The 27,426-nt window shown below is 40.6% G+C and overlaps 1 protein-coding gene across 1 annotated transcript in view; it reads right to left on the bottom strand.

Moving 5' to 3' along the window:
• Positions 1-27,426, bottom strand: part of LOC107154852 (death-associated protein kinase 1) — a 169,468-nt gene that overhangs the window by 65,672 nt on the left and 76,370 nt on the right. The window contains 1 exon segment of the mRNA XM_015500592.2: positions 12,745-12,966. Within this exon segment, the coding sequence (XP_015356078.1) occupies positions 12,745-12,966 (222 nt within the window).

Genomic DNA, 27,426 nt, shown 5'->3' with positions numbered 1-27,426 from the left:
GTTGGGATTTTGATTGGCATTGCATTAAACCTATAGAGAACTTTTGGTAATATCGCCATTTTGATGATGTTAGTTCTGCCTATCCATGAACAGGGTATATTTTTCCATCTTCTAAGATCTTCTTCTATTTCTCTCTTTAGGGTTCTGTAGTTTTCATTGTATAAGTCTTTCACCTCTTTTGTTAGGTTGATTCCCAAGTATTTTATTTTTTTTGAAGATATTGTGAATGGAGTGGTTGTCCTCATTTCCATTTCAGAGGATTTGTCGCTGATATACAGGAATGCCTTTGATTTATGCGTGTTGATTTTATATCCTGCCACTTTGCTGAATTCATTTATTAGCTCTAATAGTTTCTTTGTAGAGCCTTTTGGGTCTGCTAGGTATAGAATCATATCATCTGCAAATAGTGATAATTTAAGTTCTTCTTTTCCTATTTTGATGCCTTTAATTTCTTTCGTCTGTCTAATTGCTCTGGCCAGTGTTTCGAGAACTATGTTGAACAGAAGTGGAGAGAGAGGGCATCCCTGTCTTGTTCCAGATTTTAGAGGGAATGCCTTCAGTTTTTCTCCATTCAGAATGATGCTAGCCTGAGGCTTAGCATAGATTGCTTTTACAATATTGAGGTATGTTCCTGTTATCCCTAGTTTTTCTAGAGTTTTGAACATAAAGGGATGCTGTACTTTGTCGAATGCTTTTTCCGCATCTATCGAGATGATCATATGGTTCTTATTTTTAAGTCTATTGATGTGGTGAATAACATTTATTGATTTCCGTATATTGAACCAGCCAGACTTGAAGAATGTTTCTACTTTTTGACCATTATAAATAATACTACTACGAATATTCACATGTAAGTTTTTGTGTGGAGATATATTTTCATTTCTCCTGGGGACAGTCTGAGAAGTGGAAATGCTAAGTCATATAGTAACTCTTACACACATTAAAGAATGACGAACTATTTTCCAAAGTAGCCTGCCATTTTACATTCTCACCAGCAATGTATGAGGGTTCCGGTTTCTCCACATACTTTCCAACACTTGATATCATTTATCTTTTTAATTAGAGTCATCCTAGTTGGATATAAAATTGTATCTTGGGGCTCTAATTATGTATTCCTACTGACAAATGATACTGATCATCTTTTCATGCCCTTATTCACTGAAGGTTTTTCAGTAAGATAAGTTGTTAATTTGTAATAAATCTGGAAGTAAATCTAACAGTACAGAATAAGAGAATGCCTTAAAAATTCAGGGAAGAGTTCATGAGATAATGAACCAGAGCAAAAGTGGGAGAGTGGTAATGAAAACAGGAATCCAAAAGTTCTTTGAGTGGCAGAACCCAAAGGATTACTTAGCCACAGCATCAGGATTCAAGTATCAAGGGAACTAGAGAACCAAGAGAAATCTTTTTGAACCCAGAGCAAGATTATTTTCTACCTATTTTCCAGATCCATGTTCTACTTTTCTATATCTAGTTCTGGGTCCAGGGAGGCTGTTCATAGAGACTGAGTCAGAAGTTTCCCTTATCAGTAGGTTTTTAGTTTGGTTTGGTCAAAATATATCACCAACTGGAAAAGAGAGTGAAGTCAATCCTGCTTCCTTCCTAACAGGTAGTGATGGGATGGCTGAGTCCCATTTTCTAGGGCTCAGTTCATGTCAGACAGTTCTCTCCAGGAAGTTATCCTTTCCAAGGTCTTCAAACCACTCGCCTTCCTTACTCTTCACATCCAAGGGTGGTTATAGCTCTGTGACTCAGTTCCGAAAGGATGCTTCCCCATCATTTGTCCTTTCCCTGAACCTTGCATACTCCTTTGTGAACAGTCTCAAATTTCTCTGTGTGTGCTATCTGCTTCCTGGAAGAATCCATATTGACTCAAACCCTGATGTTGTAGAATAAAGAACTTCTACTCCTCAGGAAACAGTCAAGAGTGTGTTTACTAAAGCTAAAATCAGTAGATCATCATTTCACAAGGAAAGATGCCCTCAACAGTGGTCAGCATCCTGGTTTTTAAGCCAAATATGACTCTTTTATCATATCAAGTTGTTCTTCTCACTGTATTTGAACTTGGCATGTATTTGTTAGTTCAATGACAGTATTAAGTACTGTGGGTGCTGAAGTAGGATACCATCTTGCCCTCTAAGAAAACATATTGAGGGAGGCAAACATGTGTATGCAGCTCCAACACCAGAGCCCCCACAAACTCATCTATCTGCTGGGATCCATCACTCTGACAGGAAAAAGAAGGATATTTTTCTGCCTCCAACCAATTTCACAGAAATGCTAAGAAATAAGAATCAAAGACATGGCTTCCAGAGAAGCAGTATTAGAGAAAGAAATGGAAAAGTCAGAGGCCCTCCAAGTAAAGACTGGCTTTCAATAACTTCTAAGTCACTCTTTGAAATGCATTGAGTGGGGTTAGTGGGGCTCAAGGACGGACGGCACATATGAATCACTAACAGAGGAGGGAAAAAGCAAGGGTGACTCAACAGCTCATTGACAGTGAGGTTTGAAGGCTAAGTTGCACAGAAATTTAGGGCTTAGAAAATTCAACCAAAAAAAATCCCTCCCTAAGAGGCTACCATCTACAATTCCATCTCCCCCTGCACCCTCCCAACAGCATCTGGCAGTAAGTGTGTGCAACTTTCTTTCTCATGAGGTGGTGACACTGCCACTCTCCAAGGGTTAAGTGAGGTAAGTTAAGGGAGGAATCCACAGTGGCTAGTCTAAACAGGCACAAAAGAAGCCTGGCTTCCCTCTCCAGGAAGAGCTACCTTCATCATTTAACTATATTTTCTCTCTTAATGCAGTTTGTGAAGATCCCACCTGATGGGGACCATCTGGATGGTGTACTCTACATTTCTGAAACAATCAATCATACTTAATTTTCCCCTTCAAACGCTGCAGAAAAAGATCACTAGAACTTCTGTAGTCTAGGGAAGAAGACATAAGTGAAGCTTGTGGCTCATGACTCACTTATATCTCATTTTGTCAATAAAGTGGCATTCATTCATCTCTCAGTGGCCATACATGGGGACTGCCTTAGTTCAGAGCCTAGAAATGGAGCCAGACATGTCCTTATAGAATGTTTACTACTGTTTACTACTGTTACACTGTGTCCTGTTTACTACTGTTACACTATGGTCCTAATGGTCCTCATTTACATCACTGTAATGCCAACAATATTAAAAACATGTTTGGCAATGGTGGGGGCGGGGAGGTTAAACAGAGGTGAGGTAATACTTAGTTACTTGGAAATACAAATTAAGAGGGAAAAGGCAATACAAGGTTATTTCTAAAAGTATTTTTGTTTGCTTTAAAAAAAACAAAAACAAACAAACAAAAAGCCTTACAAGGATATGAGGCAGAAGGGGAAGGTCTGAGGGGTTAATGGGTGGTTCTGGAAAGATTGTTGTTGGTCTGTTTTCGATAGCAGTCCAATATGATGACACTTCCAGTGATTTGTGGTCTACAGACTCTTTCTTCTGAAGCAGCAGCTGTAGGTGAATGATCCCCAGCTTCCTGTCTCCAATCACCAATCCAGAATTCTGGACACAGCAGGGCCTGGAGAAGGTACCATCTGACCAGTGTGGAGGAAAGCCAGGTGGAACACTTGAGCTGAGCCTGGATCTCCCACGTGGCAGCCCTTGGGGCCTGAGAGGGAGGTGGGCTCTGTACATGAAGAGGAAGCTGCAGAGGTAGCCAACGATAAGGATGCAAAAGACACGGGAGCAGCAAGGCAAGGGGACAAACAAGAGGTAAAACCAGCATTCCTGAGAGGTCGGTTAAGCCAAAATTCCAGAGTCCCTTTCTATCCTGATCTCTTGGTATGCTGGCTCCAGGAGTGGTTGGCCAAGACAGGAAGAGAAACAAGATTTATGACATGGCTGTGAGTTTCCAAGAGGAAGTGTAAACACTTCACAGAGTGGCCTGGGTATAGAGTCTGTGGCCCCTTGGAAGAAGTCTAAGCAAAACCAAGTACCTGGGGCTACAAAAGTCCACATGGTGGACAGCCATGTGGTTGATCCCCATTTCCCAAATTGCAGGTCTTCTTTGGAGCTAAGCAGAGATTCGAAGTACTCATGTATACACTGAAGAGACCCTCATGCCAGATACTAAAATTATAAAAATGTCCTAAAATCTATAGACTGATAAGCTTACAGATGCCACATGTGGTTTGTTTTTCAGATTTCCATTGTCCTGAATTTCTCAAGACTGTCCAGAAACCAAATGATCCACTTAAGTAAGTATAAATACCAATTTAATAACATGAAGGAAGGAAACACTTTTCGACTGATCTGGCAAATAGAACATGCATAGGGGAAGACACACACAGGGCTTTATTTCTCAAGAGAATGCCTGAGTAGAAAATAACCTATTTTCTGTGATTTAATTCTATTGTGAAAGGTTGAGGCTGTTGCCAAAGGCACTTTACTTCTCTGCTCTTGCTTAATAAGAGATATCTGAGGAGCAGGCTGCCAAAAGTATAAGCCACAATAGCTCTTGAAATTACCTTTGTGAATAAAAACAAAAGTTCAAAAAGTCAAAAGAGCTGAGTGGAGAGAACAAATGTGCCAGCAAAGAAGCACTGAAGAAGCCCCTAGATGCTTTTGTGTTTTGTGGGCACCACAAGAGAAGTGGAGAACTACGTGACTAGAAGGCCTGGGCCTCAGATACACCTCATTATTTGCTTCACTTAGGTCCCTGCCACCACACTCTGCTTCTTACAACTTGTGCCACTTCTACCATGTTTAGGAACCATCATTTTAATCACTACATTTGTTTCCTAAAAGGCTCCTGTAGTTCTCAATTTGCTGACCAGGCCACCACATATTCCTTTACATCATGCACCATGCTGATATACAATGAACAGAATTCATGATCACATTCTGATTATTCTGCATCTCAGTTTGACTAAGAAACACAGAATGAGCCAACTGAATATTGATCCTGCATGAAGCGATCTAGCATTCACAAATAAGTAAGAGTACAACTTAGCAGTTATTTGTGATGAAGAAATTGAATCCTAGAAATTATTAACTTAGCTGGAATCAGAAAGAGAGCTAAAAAAGAAGAATTGTTATTCAATAGGGATAGCATTTAAGTTTGTCAAGATGAAAAAGTTTAGAAATCTGTTGCACAACAGAGTACATACAGCTAACATTGCTACATTGCACACTGAAACATGATTAAGATGGTAGAATTTATGTGGGGCATTCTTTTCTACAATAAAAAAAATTAATAAAATTTACCTTTATAAATTAAAAAAAAAAATGATGCAATGTCCTGAATTTGACTACAACCATACCAGAATACATTAAGTGGAAACTCCTGGAAAGGAAGGTAGGGAGACATGGAGAAAGGGAGGGAAAGTCCTAAACAGGGTTACTTTGTTGTAAAAATGTGCCTTAACATTGAAAAAAGAACCAATAAGGGGAAAATTAAGAATTAGAGAACCAAACTGTCTTGATTTCTTGTAATGGACCATCATGTCAATTATTATTAGGCATTTTGCCACTTTTGCTTTCTAAATCTTTACCTGGTAACCTTTCAGGCAGGTGATTCAAAGCTAGTAAGGTAACCATCCTGAAAGAGGCCATGATTGTGTGTTGTCCCTTTCTTCCTTATGCTAGATCCTGAACCTCCTGCCCCTCTCCAATCGTTCTCTGCCCAGCTTCCTGCCTGAGCAAGGTTTATTTGCAGTGACCTACTGATGGTGTTATCACCTACTGACGGTGTTTTGTCTTTAAGTAGCTGTTATGGTTTGGATATGAGGTGTCCCCCAAAAGCTCCTAAGTTAATGCAGGAATGTTCAGAGGTGAAATATTTGGATTGTTAGAGCTGTAACCTAATCAGTTCATCCTAGTTTAAGTGGACTGACTGGGTGGTAAATGTGAGCAGATAGAAAATGACTGGAGATGGGTCATCGGGGATGTGCCCTGGAAAAGTACATCTTCTCTATGTACTCTTCCCCTGCTCCCCAACTCTGCTTCCCAGCTATGTTGAGTTGAGCACCTTTCCTCCACCACACCCTGCCACCATGATGTTCCTCCCCTCCTTGGGCCCAGAGCAATGAGGTTGGCCCTCCATAGATTTGAGATCTGTGAAACCATGAACCAAAATAAACTTTTCATCCTCTAAGTTGTTCTTGTCAGGTATTTTGGTCACAACAACCAAACGTTGACTAACACATTAACTTACAAAAGACTAGATTAACAAGTAAGTAGGCCCCTACTCTAGTAACCGTTAGAAACAGTTCAACCAGTACTTCTGTTCAGTTTCCTGGGCCTGGTGTAACAAAGTACCACAAACAAGGTGGCTTAAAACAACAATTATTATGTCATACTTTGAAGACCAGAAGTACAAAATTAAGGTGTTGCAGGATCTGAGGGGGAATCTAATTCCTATAGACTCAGGTATTCCTTTGCTGGTTGATGCCTCACTTCAGTCTCCTGTCTGCCAGAGGCATTCCCCTGTATCTGTTTCACAGGGTCTTTTTATAAGGACACCAGTCGGACTAGACTAGGGTCCTGCTCTACTCCAGTATGATCTCATCGTAACTAGTCTCATTTGCAACAACTATGTTTCCAACTAAGGTCACATTCTGAGGTAGGAGAAGACAGACTTCAACATAGTTCAGAGGGACACAATCAACATTTAACAGCATATCAAAAAGTGAACCCCAGACCAGCAGCAGTAGCAGCAGCACCTAGGAATCTGTTTAAAAAAAAAAAAACACAAATTTGTGGGTCCTACCTTGAAACTCTGAGAAGATAGCTTAAAAAAAATTTAAGAAGCCCTCCAGGAGGACTAATTTGCTAATATTTGAGAACCACCATTTTAAACCATTCTGGATATTTTTAAAACTCATTTTATAATGCTAAGTGTGCATCATGCCCTTCCAGCTGAATCACTAGCCCTTTGGGGCCATCTCTGACGGCACTTGCCTCTTGTTGCTTCTCCTAGGATGACGATGAACTAATTATATTATCACTTATATGAAACAGGCTGACTCTGAAAGTTGCAGGCTCACATGGCCTTCAGATAACATTTTATTTTGTTCTCTTTTAAATACCATAAGATGATTGCCATCATTGAAAACCTAAATTACAGGCTTCTCTTGAAAAAAAAATGCAAGATTTGGCAATACTGGATCTAAAATTCCACAATCAACTAATTGTTAGCTGTCCCTTTGAGATTGGGCATGAGGATTACATTCAGCCATCTCCACAATTCCCTGATGTCTCCCTGACACTGAGGTGCTATGGAGACCAACCATGGTCATTTTACATTGCCACCCTGGTCCCTAAAGGCTATTGGGTTTGAACAGTAGCTGGATAGGGAAAGAGCTAAAAGAAAAGTACAACGCCATCCATGGAACAAAATGCACAGCTACTTCTGAGCAGCAAGGTTAGGAAAAGAATACTAGAAGCTTAGAGAACATTGCCCCACACTTAGAAAAGAAATAACATTGACTTTAAGTTCTTTAAGTTTGTCTTCTCTTTTCCAGGTGACAAGGCAATTATGAAATGACTCAAGCTCTGAAGATCAAAGTTTGGTAGTGGCTTACCCGCACAATGACATGTGGGCAGGCAGCAACACAAGAAGGTGAGATTTTTATATCTGCATGACTTCATTAGGGAACAATAGAATGTGGAGGAGATGAAATTGTGATGTTGAGACATCGTGTATGCCTCCTTCATGTTTATGCTATGCTGAGCTGCAACAGCAAATCCACTGAGAACAACTGACTTTCCAGTGAAGCAAGTAGGGAGAAAACTTATCGCTTTGAAGGCAAATTCAGGCTTACAATAATTTTAAAGGGCCTAGAATTCTGGCCTCTAGTATTTGACAACTATGCCTTAAAAACGAACAAGAAATAGTATCTGCATATGGGACCACAAATATATATTTTCAGGTCCAGGAAGCAGTTCAGGAAACAGTGGAATGGTAGTCTGAGATCTCTGTCTCAGTGGCAAAGATATGCTTGGGATTCAAGGAGAGAACTCATCACATACAGGAGGAGGCAGAAACAAGGTCTCAATGAGGGAACACACTTCATTAATAAGCCTCAAAGAAGCTGGACTTGACATGGAGTTCATACCAAAGCAATAAATCCAAAATAAAGACCCATTTAAAGATTGCTGATCAGGCATAGTGGTGCATACCTATAATGCTAATGATTCAGGAGGCTGAGGCAGGAGGATCACAATTTCAAGGCCAGCCTCAGCAACTTATCTGGACTTCATATCAAAATAAAAAATAAAATAAATAAAATAAAAAGATATAAAATAAAATAGAATAAAAATAAATAAATAAATGATAAAACAAAAAAGAATAAAAAACTAAAAAACAAAAAGACGTAGCTCAGTGACAAAACACCCCTGTGTTCAATTCCCAGTACCATGGGGGACAAAATGATATTGATGTAAAGGGTGCTGATAAATGGCAATTTAAGTCACAGGGTTACTTTCTGACAAATTCTTAATTTTTATTCTCTTCTTAACCACCCATATTTCAGAATTCTTTAGAAATAAAAGAGCAGATGGCACCTATCAATGAAGACCAAAAGCTTCCTTTAAAGCTATTAAAATTTTAGAAAAATGATAATTTTCTCAAAGATAATCACTTCTTTTGGACAGACTTCATAGTTTGAATTATCTATTAAAAACTTTTTAAAACAACTCTTCATGGCAATGTGAATAGACAGGATTCTGGGATAATAAAAAAGGTACATTACCTCTTTGATATTTAGCACCAATGTATTAGAATTCTCCAAAGAAACAGAAACAATTTAAGATATAAATATATACACATACATAATGCATCTTATTATATAATGTATAAACAATATATTACATATTATATTCCACATTATGTATATTATGTATACACATACATATAAATCATGTGTCTATAAGTTATGTACATAACTATGTTTACGCACAAAATTTTATGTATATGAATTATAGAATTGTATAGCATAATTATTTATTTATGAATTATATTATTATAAATATATATTTATAAAAGATAATGTTATTTTTACATATTTACTCAGTCTATTAATTTAAATGTTCCTCATCCAGAAATACCCTCTGGCAAACACTCAGAATAATGTTTGGCCAAATACCTCAGCAGTCCATGGCCCAGACAAGATGACACATAAGAGTAACCATCTCATCCCTGTGCATGCCTGGCGGGTAAAGAGAAAAAACAATCAACTCACAAGAGTTGCTGGGATTTACAGAGAACAAGTAATCAAGAATGTGCTGAATTCTGTGAGGAAGACCTCTTCTGCCCACTCCCAAATTACTGTTGCTCCTGGTGAGCTCCCACAACCTTTATTCAAGGTCATCACAGTGAGCAGGTAAACTTGTACACGGTCATACACCTGTTAGAATCCCTATAACTATATATATATATAGAGATAGACAGATAGATAGAAAGAAAGAAAGAATATATAGAGAGATAAAAAGATATATATATAATATAGATAAAAAGATGTAACTCAGATATAAATCATATTTTTTTGACACTGTCAAGGGCTATCAGAGCAACAAGTACTCTTATCCATTGCTGAAGGGATTGTAAAATGATACAGTCACTTTTGAAAACAGTTTGCTGGTTTCTTACAATATTAATATATACTTTTCATGGGATCTAGCAATCCTACCTCTAAATATTTACCCAAGAGAAATAAAATCATATGTTCACAACACAGATCTATGAGAATGGTTCTAATAGTTTTATTCATAATCACCAAATACTAGAAACAACCCAAATAGCTGTTAATGGGTAGATAGGCAAAGAGGCATCCATATCATAGAATACTATTCAACAATAAAAAGGAATGAGATACATACAGATCTCAAAGCATGATGCTGAATCAACTGGGTGTGGCAGTGTACATGTCTGTAATCCCAGTGGCTCCAGAGGAGAAGGCAGGAGAATTGCAAGTTCAAGGCCAGCCTCAGCAACTTAGCAAAACCCTGCTCAAAATAACTTTATTTTTTTTAAAAAAAGATAGGGATGTAGCTCAGAGGTAGAATGCCTCTATCCCTCTGGGTTCAATCCTCAATACCATCAAAAAATAAAAATAAAAAATTATGCTGAGTCCAAGGAGCCAGTCTCAAATGTTATATACTAAACGGTTCTATTACTTGACATTTTCAAAACAAAACAAAATAAAAAAACGCTAGTGATGAAGACCAGCTTGGTGGTTGCTGGGGTTAGGGAGTACAAGACTTAGAAGTGACTAAAATAGCAGAAGGGATGCTGGAGCAATTAGGGTGAGGAAAAGTGCTTTATTCTCATTGGAGTGGTGATTATATGACCTACATTTGTTAACTTGCATAGAATTATACAACCTTCCTCCAATATCATACATTACATGATAAATTTTTAAAAATTATATCAAATGGTAAAAAAGAGAATCCTATGTCATCCAATTTATGCATAGGGTAAATGTACCTAGAGGAAAATATCCACAAAATGGGTTCAGTTAACAGAAGTGTAATTCAGAACATACACACCCAGTGGGCACAAGAAGGGCAGTGACACACAGGCATCTTTTACATATTTTAGTGTGAAAAGAAGACACAAGATATTCTGAAGCCACTGATTACAACCAGGGAATTCTTTGAAAAGGCAAAACAGTGATGAATTGTGATGCTTCTGTTTCCAGGCACTATTCATGATCTCTTTCAACAAAGCCTTAAAGAAGGGAAATTCAGCTTCAAGACACAAAAGGATTTGCCCTGGTTAGCTCAGTTCTGTCTGGTCCCCAGTCCTCAAGTTTAATAAGCCCATGGCCTCCCAGAAGCCATATAAAGCCACAGTAAGGATTACAACGGGATGTGTCCCTTTTCTTCTGTGTACCCAAAGCAGGCCCCTAGTCTCCTGTCTCCTTCAAGCCGAATCTTTCCTTTAAAGCTGAGGTTCTGAAAGGGGGTCTTGTTCCCAGGGGACATGTGACAATTTCTGCATACATTTTTTAATTTTTGCTTGTCACAATGGGCAAGGAGAGGAAGAGGTGCAACTGGCACCAGCACATAGAAACCACAGATGTTGCTAAATGCTGTACAATGCACAAGAATAATCCAACCCAAAATGTTAGTAGTGACAAGGTTGAGAACTTCTGGTCTAAAGGAAGGAAGAAAAGAAACAGGCATAAAACACATCTATGAATCAGCAATGTGGTTAATATTTGAAAATTCTTATCTCGTTCACCTCCCAAAATAACTTTTCAGGTAGATGTTATTAACCGCTTCTATAGGTAAGAAATCTGTGGCTGAAACCCATTTGGGGCTGTGCCCAAAATCCAGAGATGAGACAAAAAGCTGTGGGGACCACCAGTACCTGCAGTATGGCGCCAGGGGGTGAGCTAACCACCATGTAAACCTTTCACTTCCTTCCCTGGCTTTAAAAAATCAGTGAGAATTAGGCTGACACACACATATAACCCCAGTGATCCAGGAGGTCAGCCTCAGCCATTTAGCAAGACCCTCAACAATTCAGCAAGACCCTGTTTCAAAATCAAAAGGACTGGGATGAAGCTCAGGGGTAAAGCACCCCTATGTTCAATCCCTAGTACCCCCATCCAAAAACAAAGCCTCAGTGAAAATTATCCAGGCTGAGTGGCCATGCCTATAATCCCAGATACTCGGGAGGCTGAGGCAAGAGGGTCATTTGAGCCCAGGAGAGGGAGGAGAAAGGGGAAGAGAAAGAAAGGGGGGAGAAAGAAGGAAGGAAGAAAAAGCAGGTGGATAGAGGAGGGAAGGGGTAGAAAAGGGAGGGAAAGGGAAGAGAGGGAGAAAAAAAATCAGAGATGCAAAAAGAATGGAAGCCGCTGGGCTGGCAGACAGGCAAATATAAGCTCAAGTGTCTCCTAGGACATGGATGGAAACTTCCCTCCATGGCTAAGAACCACTCAGGGTGGGTTTATCACAAAATCTTCCTTTGCTCCATGCATTCCTCTTCCCTCAGAGAACTCATGTTGTGCCTCAATCTCGAGAGCCTACAGAGAGATCCAGCTGATGCCCTTGGTTGGCTGCTTCTCTCCTACCAAGAGGTGCTCCTGGACTCAGTGACAAACAATGGGGCCCCCCACACAGCAACTTAGACAGGAAGACAGAGAGGGACAGAGATGGAGACTAGAAACACCACAGAACAATGAGCTACCGTAAGTTGCCTGTAATAACATCCAATGGGCAGAACTTGCCTAAGAAAATCAGCAACATAGCTTAAAAACAAATCCTATAATCAAATGCGAGTGATTCTGGTTCAGTTTCACCCATTCGTATAATTAGTGTTGACAGTTCCAACAGTTAAAAATGGGTTGTGTGTTTGTATGTACAACATACAGGAAGGGGGGAGGAAAGAGAACACAGGAAGGGGAGAGAAACGGGGAAGACAGGAACAGAGGAAAAAGGATCTATGCTTGAAATATAATGGAAAATGCTCATGACAAATGTAGAGGAACAGTCAGATAAATGGAAAAGCCTAAGAATGGGTGACCCTCTTGCAAATCCAGTGGATCCTCATTAATGAAAGCTGCTCCTTAGAAGTTCTTCCAGATATGTGTAGCCAAGTCTCAAGCCAGGCAGCTCACTTGTTCTCTAACACAGTGCAGCAGAATCCATTTCCCATGCAGCTCCAGGGCGCCCCACTGCCTTGTCCAGCTGGAAAGAAGCTGGAGCTCCCCCAGCCACACCCTCTCTCCCACCCAACATGGACAGAACTCACAGTTCCAGGATCAGAATGACATCTGTCTTGTTCTCATAGACCTCATGCAGGGTGATAACGTTGGGGTGCTGGATCTCCTTCAGGATGCTGACCTCCCGCTCAATGTCCTCGCGGCTCACGCCACGCCGGCTAGACTTGGTCCTCCTTTTCTTAATGAACTTGGCAGCATACTGCAGACCAGTGCTTTTCTCACGGCATTTCTTCACCACTGCAAACTGTCCACTGAAAAGAGAAGATAGAATGTTTTGATGGTTTACTAAAAAATGAGATTTCAGCACAGATATGGCATTGGGAGGGAACAGAAATGTGACATGGAATGCTCAAATGATGAAAAATTAAAATAATTTCATATTGTGATTTTATTACACTTGTTTTTATGTATAATGAATGGTACAAGGAAAAATTTATTTTCTTACAGTATATTTTATTGAATAGGTAATAATGTTGATACCTCCATATTCTCCTCCTTCCCATCCCATATCAGACCTGGTACAGTACGAAATTGCTCTCTGATCCAACCTCATTTCCAAGAAACACTTTTCCTGTATGTCTAGTCTCAGAGCTAGGATAAAAGGCAACTGAGATGAGGGAACTGGTAGAAAACAGAAGGTCCTGACTTTGGAGATGTATTTGTAGTACCAATATTAATCACTTGAAACACCTTGAATTAAAAGAAAAAAAAAAAAAGAGTATATCATTTTATTCACAAAAAAAGTTTTGTTAGTTATTTCTCCGAATGATCTCTCAACTCTCTTCCCTTCCCAACAATATCTATTTCTGGATCTATGTGGTTGTGGTGTAGCTGACACCCCCACCACTCAACACACACAAGGGCGCACACATGCAACTATAGACATGGATCATGTGACCCAGACTAAGCCATCAGTGTACTATGTTCTTCTGATCCAAAGATAAGCACATAACCTAAGTAGGACCTTTCACAGACTGGAAGACAAAAGATTTTCTGAGACTCTCCCATGTGCATGTGGACACTGGACTTATAGATATAACCCTAAAAGCTTCTGCCAGCCATTTGGGGATTATAAGGAGAGCCATTCTTGGTATGGGGAGGTGGTAGGGGAACCACTGCGGGGGCCATACCTGTAGAAGAAAAAAACCATGTCTGTGGTCACTATGGAGTAGCTGCATCAAACCTAACTGAAGCTATATGCTTTTGGATTTTTCAGCAACATAAGCCAATAAATTCACTTTATCACTAAAGCCAGTGTGATATGGGTTTGTTTTTTGTTTTTCATTTTTTTTTTTTATTTCTTGAAGAAAGAATCCTAAATGCCACACAGAGTAAAAAAACAGAAATCCTTCTCGCATATAATATAACAGAACCTGACAAAACACAGTAAGGCATGGGCAGTAAGGAGGTAAGATCATGGGAAGTAAATAGTGTCCTCCTGAAAGTAAGTGAAATACAATCAAAAGGTCCTTCTTGCATCATTGCTGACACCCTCACTTCTTCCCTTAGTGCCCAATGAAGAGCTGATCTACCCATCACAGAATCTGTACATCTCTTGGCACCTGCTGGAAAATTGCTATGTAAAAAATTATCAGTTATTTTTAGCTGGCTTTCTTCTCTTCACATGAAGACAAAAGGGAAAAAAAATCAAATAAAGGACAGTATTTTGATGTTTAAAAAAAGTGGATACTTTAAAATATTACTCATTTACTTTAGCAGCAGGAGGCCACATCATCAAAGATTACTTTTCTGTCATAATCTTTGCATGACAGGTCATTAATCCCCCCCAACCCCCGCAGTCAGGATAACAGAGAAGCTGAAGAATCACACTGGAACACTAGCATCAATTGCCCATAAATTCACTACCTTCAAGAGTCTTGGGATCTATGGTATGACTTTATTACAACCATTTCCCAATTTCTTTGGGAAGTGAAAAACTGCTCTCTCTATTGGGTGGTAGAGGGTGGCAGAGATGGAACAGAGAGAAGAGGGAAATGAGCTGACCGCAAAGCATGTTCAGCTATTGCTTCAAGGAATCCAGTGAAGAGGTGCTTCTGTCTCCCCCTCCTCACAAAGATGGTATCATGCCTCACGAGCACATTCAAGGGGGTGCAGGATAGAAAGGCACTGCCCAGGATAGCCATCCAACAGACACACATGCTCCCAGAGGCTGTTCCTATTCAGGCCTCATACCCTCATCCCACATGACTCTTCTGTTTCAGACACAAGGAAGACATCCTTTGAATCATGGCACTTTGAAAGACAAAACAAAAGATCAAAGGGGAGAAAAAAAAAAAGAAGAAGAATGGTTTCACTGCCAAATGTTCTGTGCTGAATTTTAGCCCTTTAAATGGGAAGGTGATAATGTCTATGCAAGGTTAACACTAATGGCAGTGTTGGGCAGGTGCTGGGAGGCCATGTGCACCAGTCCAGGAGCATGCACCCACGCACAGGGTAACTGAGTGCTGAAGTTTGCAGTGAAATTTGTGGAGCTCACGTCCTCACTCGACATCTGACCCTTAGTCACACTTGCAGATCCCCACAGTGGCAGCACCTGATGGAATGGAGGCAATGACACTGGCAGGCAAGCTCCATCCATGGCTGTTGCTCAAGTCCTGGCTAACCCTGACTGTAGAGGATCAATATGATTCTGGAAAGCATTCTAGACCTATCACACTTTAGACATCTTTCCCCATTTCTCTCTGACTCCCCTGCCAATTCCAATGCCATCTTCCAAATTCTCCTATAGCCTGGAGTCCTCACTTTATATCCCTGTGTGGAATGGGCTGTCTTCTACCTGTTTCTTACCATTTCCACTCTCCCAAGACCGAGAGCTCCTTGAGAACAAAGAATCCAGGCTCATCGTTCTACCTCCTCAGTCCCTGAATGCCTGAGGAGTTGCCCCAGAGTCTACATACAATGCTGGTATGCTGCTTTTGAACTCTGAATCTATAATCTGAAAACCTGACCCAATAAACCAAATGTGCTGCATTATAATTCAATGGGATGTGGCTGGGAGTGCAGAATTCACCTAATTCTGTTAATCATGGGATTACTTATGACTTAGTCAAGTGGGTGAGAGTACCTAACTTGTTGGAGGAGCCTTGGGACTTCAGGGCCACAAGCAGAGCCAAAGTACAGGTATTATAACAAAATTCCTGAGGTAATCAATTTATAAAGAGAAAAGGTTTATTATGGTTTACAGCTGGTGGGGTTCCTGTCCATGATACATACGCCATGAGGCAGTGCATAATACTGGCAGCATACAGCAGAGCAAAACTGTTCCCCTTATGGCCAGGAAGGAAAGACAGCAAGGAGGGGGCCCAGAGTTCCACTGTCTCCTTCAAGAGCATGCTCTTCACAACTTAAACACTTCCCACTAGGTCCCACCTCTTACAGGCTCCAGCATCAATCCTTTAACACACGGGCCTCTAGAAGACATTCAAGATCCAAATTATAACAAGGGGGAAGCTGATTAAATGAGATAACATGCATGAAGTATTTATAAAACTGCCTGACCATAGGAAGTATTCAATAATCATTAGCTATTATTAATCTGGAACAAATGGAATTACTTCCATTGATGTACTGCTATTGTTTCAATCTCAAAGCAATATAATATCACCACCAAAATATCACTTTTCATGACTACCAGGAAACAAAAATATGGTTCTAACAGGACCAAAAAAGAAAACAGAAAAAAAAAAGAAAATCTCACAACAGGGCTGAACTACATTAACAATGTCTAAAATTATTGCTAAATCTGACTCCTGGCTTCAACCCTCACGCACATCATCCCCTTCCGCTGTTTTCTCTCTGATCCACCCAGGGTGAGCTGTACCTCACAACTTCTCACTGCAGGCCACCTTCACCTTGGGACCTCAGGGCCACTAATCAGAGCCACAGTACAGGCAACCAGGCCCACTGGGAGCCACGGGGGGGGGGGGGTTGTGTGCACTTAGTAACACATGCTGGGCATTTCCACAGCAGAATCTCCTCAGGCAGCTAGTGAAGACTGAAGACAGCAACCTGGAAGAAATTCTTCTCTAATCACAGTAATTTGCTTTCTGAGGGCTATTCAGGTTGAGCTATGGATTAATTGTTCCTCTGATCCTTTCTTCTCTGGGCAACTGGCTCTCAATCCATGGGCTCCCTGGAGCTCACTTTCTATCCTGATTCATACCACATTGGGGGAACAGCATCTTTACACCAAACCCTGCAACCCCAACAACAACTTAAAAAAAAAAAAAAAACTTATTTATGTATGTTTTTATTTATTTTTGGCAAGTGCTTTGAAATTGAAATAGCATGATTCCTCCTTGAGACTGAGCTCAGATCAAGTAAAAGTGAACACATACAAAGAAATAAGACCCCCCACATTGGCCCACTCAGGTATGCTCATCCCTTCAGCCTCCTTTCCTTCTACCAACACATTAGGCTAGTGAGTAATTAACACCAATACAGAGGACCACATCATTAATTAATGTTAATACAGTTAGAGTTGCTCAATGGATGAGAAATGCAGCTTCCACAGTGGTGAATATAAATTCTCGATATACTATGACATTTAATTTTGATGAGCATTACGACATAACTTCATCACTTGTGACTTTGCCCATTTACTAAAATTCGTCTGTAATCACCAAGTAACGACTCAAAGCACTTTTTATTCATGGACATGCACATGTTAAAAAAATATCTGAGCCGTGCACAGTGGTGCATGCCTGTAATCCCAGTGGCTCGAGAGTCTGAGGCAGGAGGATCACAAGTTCAAAGCCAGCCTCAGCAACTTAGTGAGACCCTGACTCTAAATAAAATATAAAAAAGGGCTTGAATGTTGCTCAATGGTTAGGTGCCCCTGGGTTCAATCCCCAGTACCAAAAAAAAAAAAAAAAAAAGTTGAGTTCTAATGTGCCTGTACCTAACTGAAGACAAATGAGGTTTGCTCTACCCCCCTAATTCAGCTCTCAGGCTGTAAACAAATATATCCATTATAGTAGCTACCTTTTTTTGAACTTGTGCATGCCTGTGTGTGATTTCACTGTTTAAAATAACTTCCAAGTATGGTGCAGTAGTGCTGTGGAACTATCACTCCTGAGCACAAGGCTGCGGTGTGCGTTATGGATAAAACATGTACTTTAGATAAGCTTCATGTAAGTGTGAATTGTAGTGATTATAACCATGAGTTCAATGTTAGCAAATCAACAATATACATTAAATAAAGTATTTTTAAACAGAAAAAAAAATTTTAAAGCTGTTACACAACAGGTTGACAAAAATGTTCTGAGCAGAGTCACAGGAATCTAACTCTCCACCCTCCTCCCCCAGGAACAACAATTCAGTATTGGCCGTGAATTTAGAGAACATAATTCCCACAAATAATGAGATTCAATTGTTTGTCATTTTTTAATGTACTAACAACATTCTCTATAAATTAATAATTGGTAAAATATTTTGTTGCATTATATACAGGTAGTCAAACATAACATAAAAACTTTCAATTAAATATAATAAACATTGATTATAAACAATAAACAAACTATTGTTGGTCAAATACATACAAAATAAATGACACATCCGTGTTTCAAAGAATTTCATATAAAACAATCCTGACTCAAGAAATAATCGCAAAATTATTAAAAAGAGGAAAATGGGAATAAAACTTCATAAAGAACTATTTGTCATTTAATTTCTTTGTCCAAACCTACTTATATTTCCTGTTTGACTAGTCACTCAAGGAAGTGTAACCAGCATTTTATGCAAAGCTCTTCACACATTAGTAACTGTAACTCTATGAGATATACATCATTGTGTGTTTTTAAATTGCCCTAAATCATTCAGCAAATAAGCTGCATAATTGAAAAAAATAATCTGAACCCAAGTATACTTGCCTCCAATCCCCATTCACCAAGTGCAATTGCTGTGTTGGCCTTGTGTGCATTCTGTTTGATACACAAGTCACCTCACAGGTAAGTGACAAATATCTTTCTAAGAAAGAGCTTTGTGAGAAGAATCCAACAGAGGGCATTTGTGGTTGAATGAGTTTGGGTGTTCTTCTCAGTAAAAATTAAGTGTTTGAATTAATTATAACCATAGCTTTAAGATGCTTTGAGGTGCCATGAAATTAAAATTAATATCCCTAATATGAAGATCAGATAGATCTAAAACCCCAAAATTTTAAAGTGCTCATATAATGCCACAAGTGCAAAATTCCACAGTGTGAAACTTTGTTTAATGCACATAATTACCAAGAATGTTATGTAAAAAACCTTTTTGTTATGAGAATAAGATGAATATGAAACAAATGATTCTGTGTTTATACTTGAGTCCCATCCTAAACTATCTGTTTATACCTATGCAAATATTCCAAAAATAAACTAAAACAATTTGTCCCAAGAACTTCAGATAAGTGATACACAATTTATACTCAAAATTAGAAAGACAAGAATTCTCCAAGTCAGGGCACAAGAATGATACATTCATCTGTGAAGCTTTTGTGCTTTTGTAGTTCTCAGGAATTCACAGTGCATTAAAAATAAACCTATGGAATGTTGTTTAACCCAGGCAGGTCTTAACTTTCTAATTTATTTATTTGTGAAAACTTCTATTCATGTCCATAAGATGAACACACACTGTCAGAAAGGATGTGGAAGCGGCTAGGGGTGTACCTCAATGTTACAGCCCTTGCTTAGCATGCATGAGGACCTGGGTTCCACCACAGTACTATAAAAGAAATCAAAACAAAACAAAATAAAAGATATTGCATTCAGAATGCAAAAGGTACAATCTGAGTAACATAACAATCTCTGCTTCATGACTGGTGACCAATCTAGAGTCTTATATTATCATTTCTGGTTCTATCTAGTCTCTTCATAAGAACAACCTCCCACCTGAGAAGGTGTGTGCAGGTTCAAAAAAATGTGACTAAGACAGCATATTGTTTTTTATCTTTGATTTTAAAGATGTTCTGCCCACACTGTATGACAGTTAGCAACTATTTATGGTAGCTATTATTATTATGAATTACCTACATTAATGCTGGTAGTAGATCTGGATTAAATCTGACACCATATGAGCTCCATCTCTCTCTCTCTCTCATGCCTTTACAATAAACACAAAATATATACATATACTAACATACGCGCACGCGTGCACACACACACACACACACACACACACACATATATATATACACATATATTACACTTTGGAGTTTATATATCAAATTCCTGGCACAATTTTAGTGCTGATTTACTGGTGATCTATTTTTCTTGAAGTGCTGCTTTGAAAGAGTGGAGGGATTGAATCCTGCCAGAATAGTAGAAGTGCAAGTCTCAGGGAAGAGTGGAGGTGACATATGAGTTCTCAAGGATGAGTTCACATTTAATCATAATTCACATTTACAGCAAGGGAAAAGACCCTGAGGGCTTACAGCCTAGTGGGAGAGACAATCGTAAAACATTCATGTGGGAAGAGTGTGGTGCTGTGGGACAGAGAAGACTCCGTCACTGGGAGACCTACCAGGCTTGGTGGGCTAAGCCCTGAAGGTGACCATGAGCTGGGAGTTGAAGAAGGTATGTGCTGATTTGGATGTGGCTTGCCACCCAGAGCTCGTGTATTACCAGTATGCTGAAGTGTGAGGTGGCAGGATCTTTATGAGGTAGGACCTAGTGGGAGGTAATTTGGTCCTGATGAGGTACTACTCTGGGAAAAGATTAAGGTAGTTCTTGTGGGACCCTGAGTTAGTTCTTGCAAGAGAGCTGGCTAGTCACAATCTCCTCTGGCTTCCTGTCTCATCACATGATTGCTCCCTCTTGCACATCTACCATGAGGGACATGCTATTTGAACTTTTAGCCTCCAAAACTATAAACTGAAAAAACTCTTTTCTTTCAAAGTTACCTAACCTTGGATACTTTGTTATAATAACAGAAAAGCAGGCTAACTCAGTACATGTAGAGGAACAGAGTTTCCAAGAGAAGAAACACAATAAGTAGAAGCAGAGGTATGAAAGCCCTGTTTTAGAATTTCTAGAAACAAGAGCAGTGGTGGGGGGGGCGGGGGGATGTCCTGTCAGTTGCACAAACAAAGCTCTGCACAAAATGGAGCAGTGTTAAGTCCTGGCTCTGCCAATAACTGGAAAACACAGGGGCTTCTCTGACCCTCAGTTTCCTTGTCTGTACAAGGGCAATGACAATATGAAATGAGACCATATATGTACGGGCATAATGGTTTCTCTAAACACATGAAGCACAAGTAAAGAAGAACACTTGGTACATTTCATGTATTTTTCAAAGAAGCCAAATTTCTCCATGTCATTTTTCTACCCCAAAAAGTATGAAATCTAAATTTTAAGCCTCTACATTTTTCCCCAATTAGGACTCAACAAAAATATTTTCATTTTCATTGAAGACATATTTGATTTTTTTTTTCCCTTTGGTCCCCCAAGGACCTGTGCCTGGCTTGCTTAGATGCTTAAACTGTCACCTGAAGTTGTCCAAGGTGAAGGGAAGCAGACTAAATTTTCCAAAGATGGCCTCAGTCAAATCTTCCATTCCAAAAGTTCTCTGCAATGTCACCTTCCAGTTGCATCTAAAGGTAGAGTTTAATGCCTTCCCCTTGAATCTGAGCAGGCATCAGTGACTTGCTTGGCCAACAGAATGTGGTAGAAGTGGTCCTAAAACTTCACCTGAGTTTCTTGGGAATCTCCTCCTGGTACCCAATCCCTAGGCTGGGAGAACTCAAGCTATGTGAAGAGGTCACATGTAGGTGCTGCCTTTGGCAGCTTCAGAAGAACTGACAGCAGACTTAAAAGACCAGCCATATGTGTGAGTCATCATGAACATCTGGCCCATCACATCTTTATATGACCATAGCCTCAACTACCATCTCAGTGCAGCCATATAAAAGACCCTAAGCGAGTACCATCTGGCTGGGCCTGAGGAGGCCTACAGAAGTATAAGAATTAATGAATCATCATAAATCGGTATTTTCAGTTACTAAGTGCCACTTGGCTGGTTTGTTTTGTAGGAAATGAACAGCCACTAACAAATTTTAGATGGTGGGTTCAACAGCTCACCCAAGAGGCTAAGTGGAGGGAAGATGTGACCCAGAAAGTAAGGGGTCTATAGATGACTAGGCCATGGGTTGGCCTCACAGAAGAACATAGGAAAGGAGCAGGTATCCACACTACATTGAATGTAGGCCCCATATAGGACACAAACAAACAGTACCATTCATTACATGAGTACTGTGGACTCACCTTTCAGGTCCTTTGCTCTCACCCTGGCAATACTTCTCAACTTTCAAGAAAAGTGCTGCATTACTTAAGAAGGATCTCTGTCTTATTGAGTTTTGTACAGTTATAACAAAATACCTGAGGCTGAATACTTTATAAAGAGGTTTACTTAACTCATATCTTTGCAAGCTGAAAGTCCAAGGTGAGGGCCTTCTGACTGCATCATAACATGGCAGACAAGAGGAAAGAAAAATAGCTAAATGCAGAAGGAAAGGTCATATGGCAAGAGAGGAAGTAAGACATGTGCAAAAGGCAGCAACCCACTCTCAAGGAAACTAATCCACTCCTTTGAAACCTGCGTTAACCCTATCATAGGGTAGCGCCTGTGATTTAATCATCTCTCATATGACCTATATCTTAAAGATCCACTACCTCTCAACACCATTATATTGGGGACCAAACTTCCAGCACACAAACCCTTGGAGGACAAACCACATCCATATCTGAACCATAGCAGACCTCTGGGCAAAATGCAAACAACACAAAACAACAAACCTCAAAGTCTTTCACTGAGATGCTGCTCAGATTTCTAGCGAAGCTGAGCTGGTTGCTGATCTCCAAATTTACCTTTTCCAGTCTCTATGGTAAAGCAGATCTCTACTTTGGGAAACTTATAAAACCAAACACGATACATGATTCAGTAAATATAGGTACCTAGTCTTCACTATGATGACCCTGAATGCCCAGGGCCCACCAGCAGTGATAGCACCTTCAGGAGGAAGCAGGTGAAAAAGAAGCACACTCTCCCCTCATCTAGTAGAAACCACCCCTTCCATCCTAATTCTACCAGCTCCATAGGTGTCAGCTGATGATGAAGGCAAATCCTGTATGACAACCTGGAATGTCAGTCCCAGGTAGTACGTAATTCCCTTGGAACATTTTCTTGGTGCAGCCCATACTTGGAATTGTTTTCCCTCTGCCCTTTGAGAAGTTATTAAGTGAGAAGCAAGTAAACCACATTTTAGAAAAAAAAAAAAAAAAAAAGTAAAGCTGGTGATAATTTTAAAAATCCTATTGTTAAAAAAAATACAATCTTTCAAAAATTATTATGAACTGCTACAAGATTTCAGTAAAATGGACTATGATTTGGAAAACAAAGGTTACCTCACCCACAAGCAAGCCATTCAGGTTGCCATAGCACCTAAGGGAGAAACAGTGTCCTGAGGAATAGGTAAACAGCCTCCTGTCACCCAGGGAACCTGACAACACCAAGGACGAGAGAGATGCAGAAGGAGAATGGCAGGTCAGGGCATGTGACTAACAGTGGGCCAAGGAGAGCAGGAGAGAGGTGGATTCCTTAGGGACAGCATCCTCCCAGGGACAAGATCACAGAGAAGACTGGGGAGGAAAAGATGACAAAGCTAGGGCCCAGGGCCAGTGGTATGGCGTTCAGGGTGATGTCAAAGAAACAAATACCCAGAGGAGCAGCTGGCTCAAGCGGCCTCTTATAATTAAGGAAATAACAAACCAGAGTAGTTAAGGACCCTGAAACAAGGGGAGCTGAGAAAGAGAGCAATTGGTGCCTCTGTTCACTCCATTTGTGTCCATGGTGCCTTTGGAGGTGCAGGTCCAGATCCATCCAGAACAGTTTCCAAAGGGAGAGCTCAGGAAAAATATTCTGTGGCCAAAAAGTTTAAGGAAAACTGGGTAAACAGAGTCACACAGGCTGCTGTATGCATTCAGCATTTCCCACTGTTTGGAGTTGTTGTTAACCATGAACTGTGTAACTGTGTGTATTTTGTGTGTGTGTGTGTGTGTGTGTGAGAGAGAGAGAGAGAGAGAGAGAGAGGGTCCCGGGGATTACAGGATTGCTCTACCCCATTCCTGATTTGGGCTGGATTCTTTTTGTGGTGCTGAAGATCAAACCTAGGGCCTCATGCAGGGAGCCACATCTGTAGCCCTGGGACTGGATTCTGTATTCACAGCTTCCATTCAGTTTGCAAGAGAATTGCATTTGAGGCTACTCCCTAAGGCAATATGTCAATAGCAAAGCCGGAAGTGAGAAGTCCAGTGGTTTGGGGCTCTGACCCATTAGAATATGGAGAACATCTGAATCTCTTCTAGGAAAGGAGGCCACCTATCTCCTGGAATTGGCACCCTTCTGTCTCCTTCTGTCTGCTGGTCAAGGGCTGCTATGGGAACACAAGCAAATCTATAATGGACTCATCCCTGATCAAGGTTTTTACTCTTTGAGACTAGAGGGGATTGATGGGTTTTTTGTTTTTGGTTGTTGTTGTTCTTGTTTTTCTTTTTTTCTTTTAAGAGCTTAGATGCTCAGAGGCAGAGCACACTGAATGCTGGTCAGCTAACAAACAAACACTTGAGCCCTTGCTGCCACCTTGAACCAAGAAAGCAACCCCTGAGGAACAGTGTGGTGGTGACAGGAAGGGGCCTGGGGCTTGGGGCATGAGGCCTCCATAGAGTAGTGTATTCCCTGCACCTGCCTTGCAGGAGTTGACACAAATACTCCCACTTTGTTCAAGGCACACAACTTCTCTGCTTTGGGACTCACTGCCATAGTGAATTCTATCTGGTTCAGATACTGTCTGTGACTTCAGGAATTTATAACCCACAGGGATTAACAAGACATCTCAATGCAACAGACTTGCAAGTGCTGAATGATGGGGAATGCAGAGGGAGTGGGGCCAGGTAAGGGAACATCCCCTATACTCTGTACCACCCTTGGACCTAACAACTGCAAGCTTGGTGCTTGGTATGTTTGGTTTTTGTCTTTAAAGCCAAAAAGGGAAAAGAAGTTAAAAAAAGTGTTGGGAAAAATATCATTTGATATGATCTAAATAGGGTCTCCAATGGACCCGATGAACAGTATTTCAGATATTTTCTCTAAATACAGTAAGCCCCACATCAGAATCAAAGTTGATTTTTGAACCCAGTTTCATGGAGAATAAAAATGCCCTTTGGGGCTGCGGTTGTGGCTCAGTGGTAGAGCATTCGCGCAGCATGTGTGGGGCACTGGGTTCAATCCTCAGCACCACATAAAAATGAAAAATAAATAAATAAAGGTATTATGTCCATCTACAAACAAAAAATAAAATAAGTGCCCTTTTAAAGAAAGGAATTTGCAGACTACCGTCATGCCAGGATTGTTCAGTGAATGGTGATCATGTCAGGTGAGTGATCAGAGCTTCCAGCCCCAATATCACATTCTAGCCATAGAGCGCCCTTGAGTTGTTCCAGTTGAGACTCAGAGAGGTCAGACCTGGCTTTATCATTCTGACTTCACCATGCATTCCCCTTAAGTCCTCAGGATAATTTTGTCACATTTTCCCTTTCACCTTTTAGGACAAAGTTAACTGGGCCACAAGGTATAATCTTTTCTCAACTCAGCAAGCTTCAAGGAAAAAGTTGAAAAGGGAGCAGGAGGGTCATATAATTCCATGGGGGAAAGGATGACGCACAGATGCTGAGCTTAAGTTGCTTATACCATGGCCAAAATGTGGGTGGATTGGGGTGGGGTGTCAGATTTGTCCAAGTTGTTCAGAACAACTAGCTAAAGGGAAAGAGAAAGCAAGAAGATGGGCAGTTCAATGGCCATAGGTCCTAATAGGGTAAGGTATACCAAGTAGCCCAGATTAAGATGCAACTGCTAGGAATCATGGGATAATTCTCTCTCATACATACTTTCCATAGTTCTGGAGCATGAGAGGAATAAACCAAAGATGTCTAATTATTTTCATGGCTTCCTTTTCAACTTAGGTAGAAATATCATTTGCCTGCCTGTTTTTATAGATAGGTCTGGGACCCTCAGACCTATCATTAGAAAAATTAGCTCCACCTTATTTGAGAGTCAGGTCTGTTTTGGTGAAGAGTTTGGGCTTGAATGACTTGAAAGAAATTCAAATACATCTGGTGTTATGTGGCTTTTAGTGCAGCCACAGGGCGGATGGACTCTAGCAATGTTGTGCATGGGGTCTATGCTGGTCTGGTAACTGAAAGACCAATGGTAGCAAACTCTCTTTAGGAGTTTCCTTCTCTGGGGCTTCAAAAGTCACTGGCCCAAGTGTTCAGGAGATAATGAGTAGCTGCCTGCCCATGTGCCCAGCCAGGAACAATCCTTTTTACAGTGATCTTGGCCAAGTCCTTTCCTGGGATGTCTACAGATCTGCCACCTTGGCTCTGAATCAGGTGGGATTCATCTCACAGAGGAAGTCTGGAGGGAGGGGGAGTGGTACAACATGAAAGAGTCTGAGGGGGTCACTTCAGGCCAGGCCAGATGAGGCTGGCAGGGATCTTCACTGCTGGAGTTACCTGAAGTGAGAGCCATGAAGATAAAACTGAAAGATGATAAGTTAAAGAGAAACCAGAGCTCCCGGGAAGCCTGAGTATTCCCTCAATGGAAGCAGAATTCTCTGGAAGCCTGCCAGGAAGGCTGACCTCACCCCTGGGATCCGATCCCAGCACACATGAGGCTTATCATCAGAACCAGAAAACAGCTGTAAATTCCACAGCCAGGAAAACAAACATGTTGATGATGCTATTTCTCTGAGGAAGTGAAAGTTTTGAAGAGCATGTATCACTAAATAAGTTTTAGGTCAAACACCAAAGAAAATTTAAAAATTAAGGAAATATAATTTGTGTGTACAAAGATTATGGGTGAGGCTTCCCTAAGCAGGGATTGCAAACCCAATAACCTTTTCGCGGGGTGTTGCTTCTTAAGGAAGTATAAAATCTGACTTTAGAGAGACGTGGAGTGATCATCAACTAGAGGGTTCCAAAGCTCTGTTTGGCAAAAACATAATTTTCTGGCAGGCAAGGGGGTCATAGTGGGAATTGCATCATTGGGCAACAAGGAGGTCTGACCTCTTATAGGGAGCATGCCCAGGTAGGGTGAGAAGTACTTTCTCTTGCTGGGCCTCATCTGCAGTGTAGAGGCTCAGGAGCTCTGCACCCCTCCCAACACAGATAATCTTGAATTCAGCACAGCTGAGGGTAAACACAGTTCCCCCACCCCCACCCCCACCCCCAGTAGGACCAAGATACTGTGAATCTCTCTAATCCTGTGGGAACAATTGTGGCCAGGCTGGTTTGTTGAATCAACCACAGCTTCTAGGAAGCATAATGAGGCCCAATGGAAAAGGCAGCTAAAGCCATGAAGCAATGGAAAAAATCTAACAGAGATGCAGAACACATATAAATGAACACATACATGAGATGCCTGTTAGTCAACTTTCTGTCACTGTGACAAAATATTTGAGGTAAACAATTTAAAAAGATGAAAGATTTATTTTGGCCCATGGTTTCTAAGTTTTTGGTCCATAGTCAGTTAGTCCTATTGTTTGGGGCCTGTAGTGAGGCAGAATATCATGCAGAGAGGGTGTAGTGTAGCAAAGCTGCTAACCTCATGGTAGTAATAAGCAAAGAGAGAGGAAAGGGCTGGATCTCAATATTACCTTA

This window comes from Marmota marmota, unplaced genomic scaffold, assembly GCF_001458135.2.
Source record: "Marmota marmota marmota unplaced genomic scaffold, marMar, whole genome shotgun sequence".
NCBI lineage: Eukaryota > Metazoa > Chordata > Mammalia > Rodentia > Sciuridae > Marmota > Marmota marmota.
Note: the sequence above shows the minus strand (reverse complement) of the source record. Positions and strands in the feature narration are given on the sequence as shown.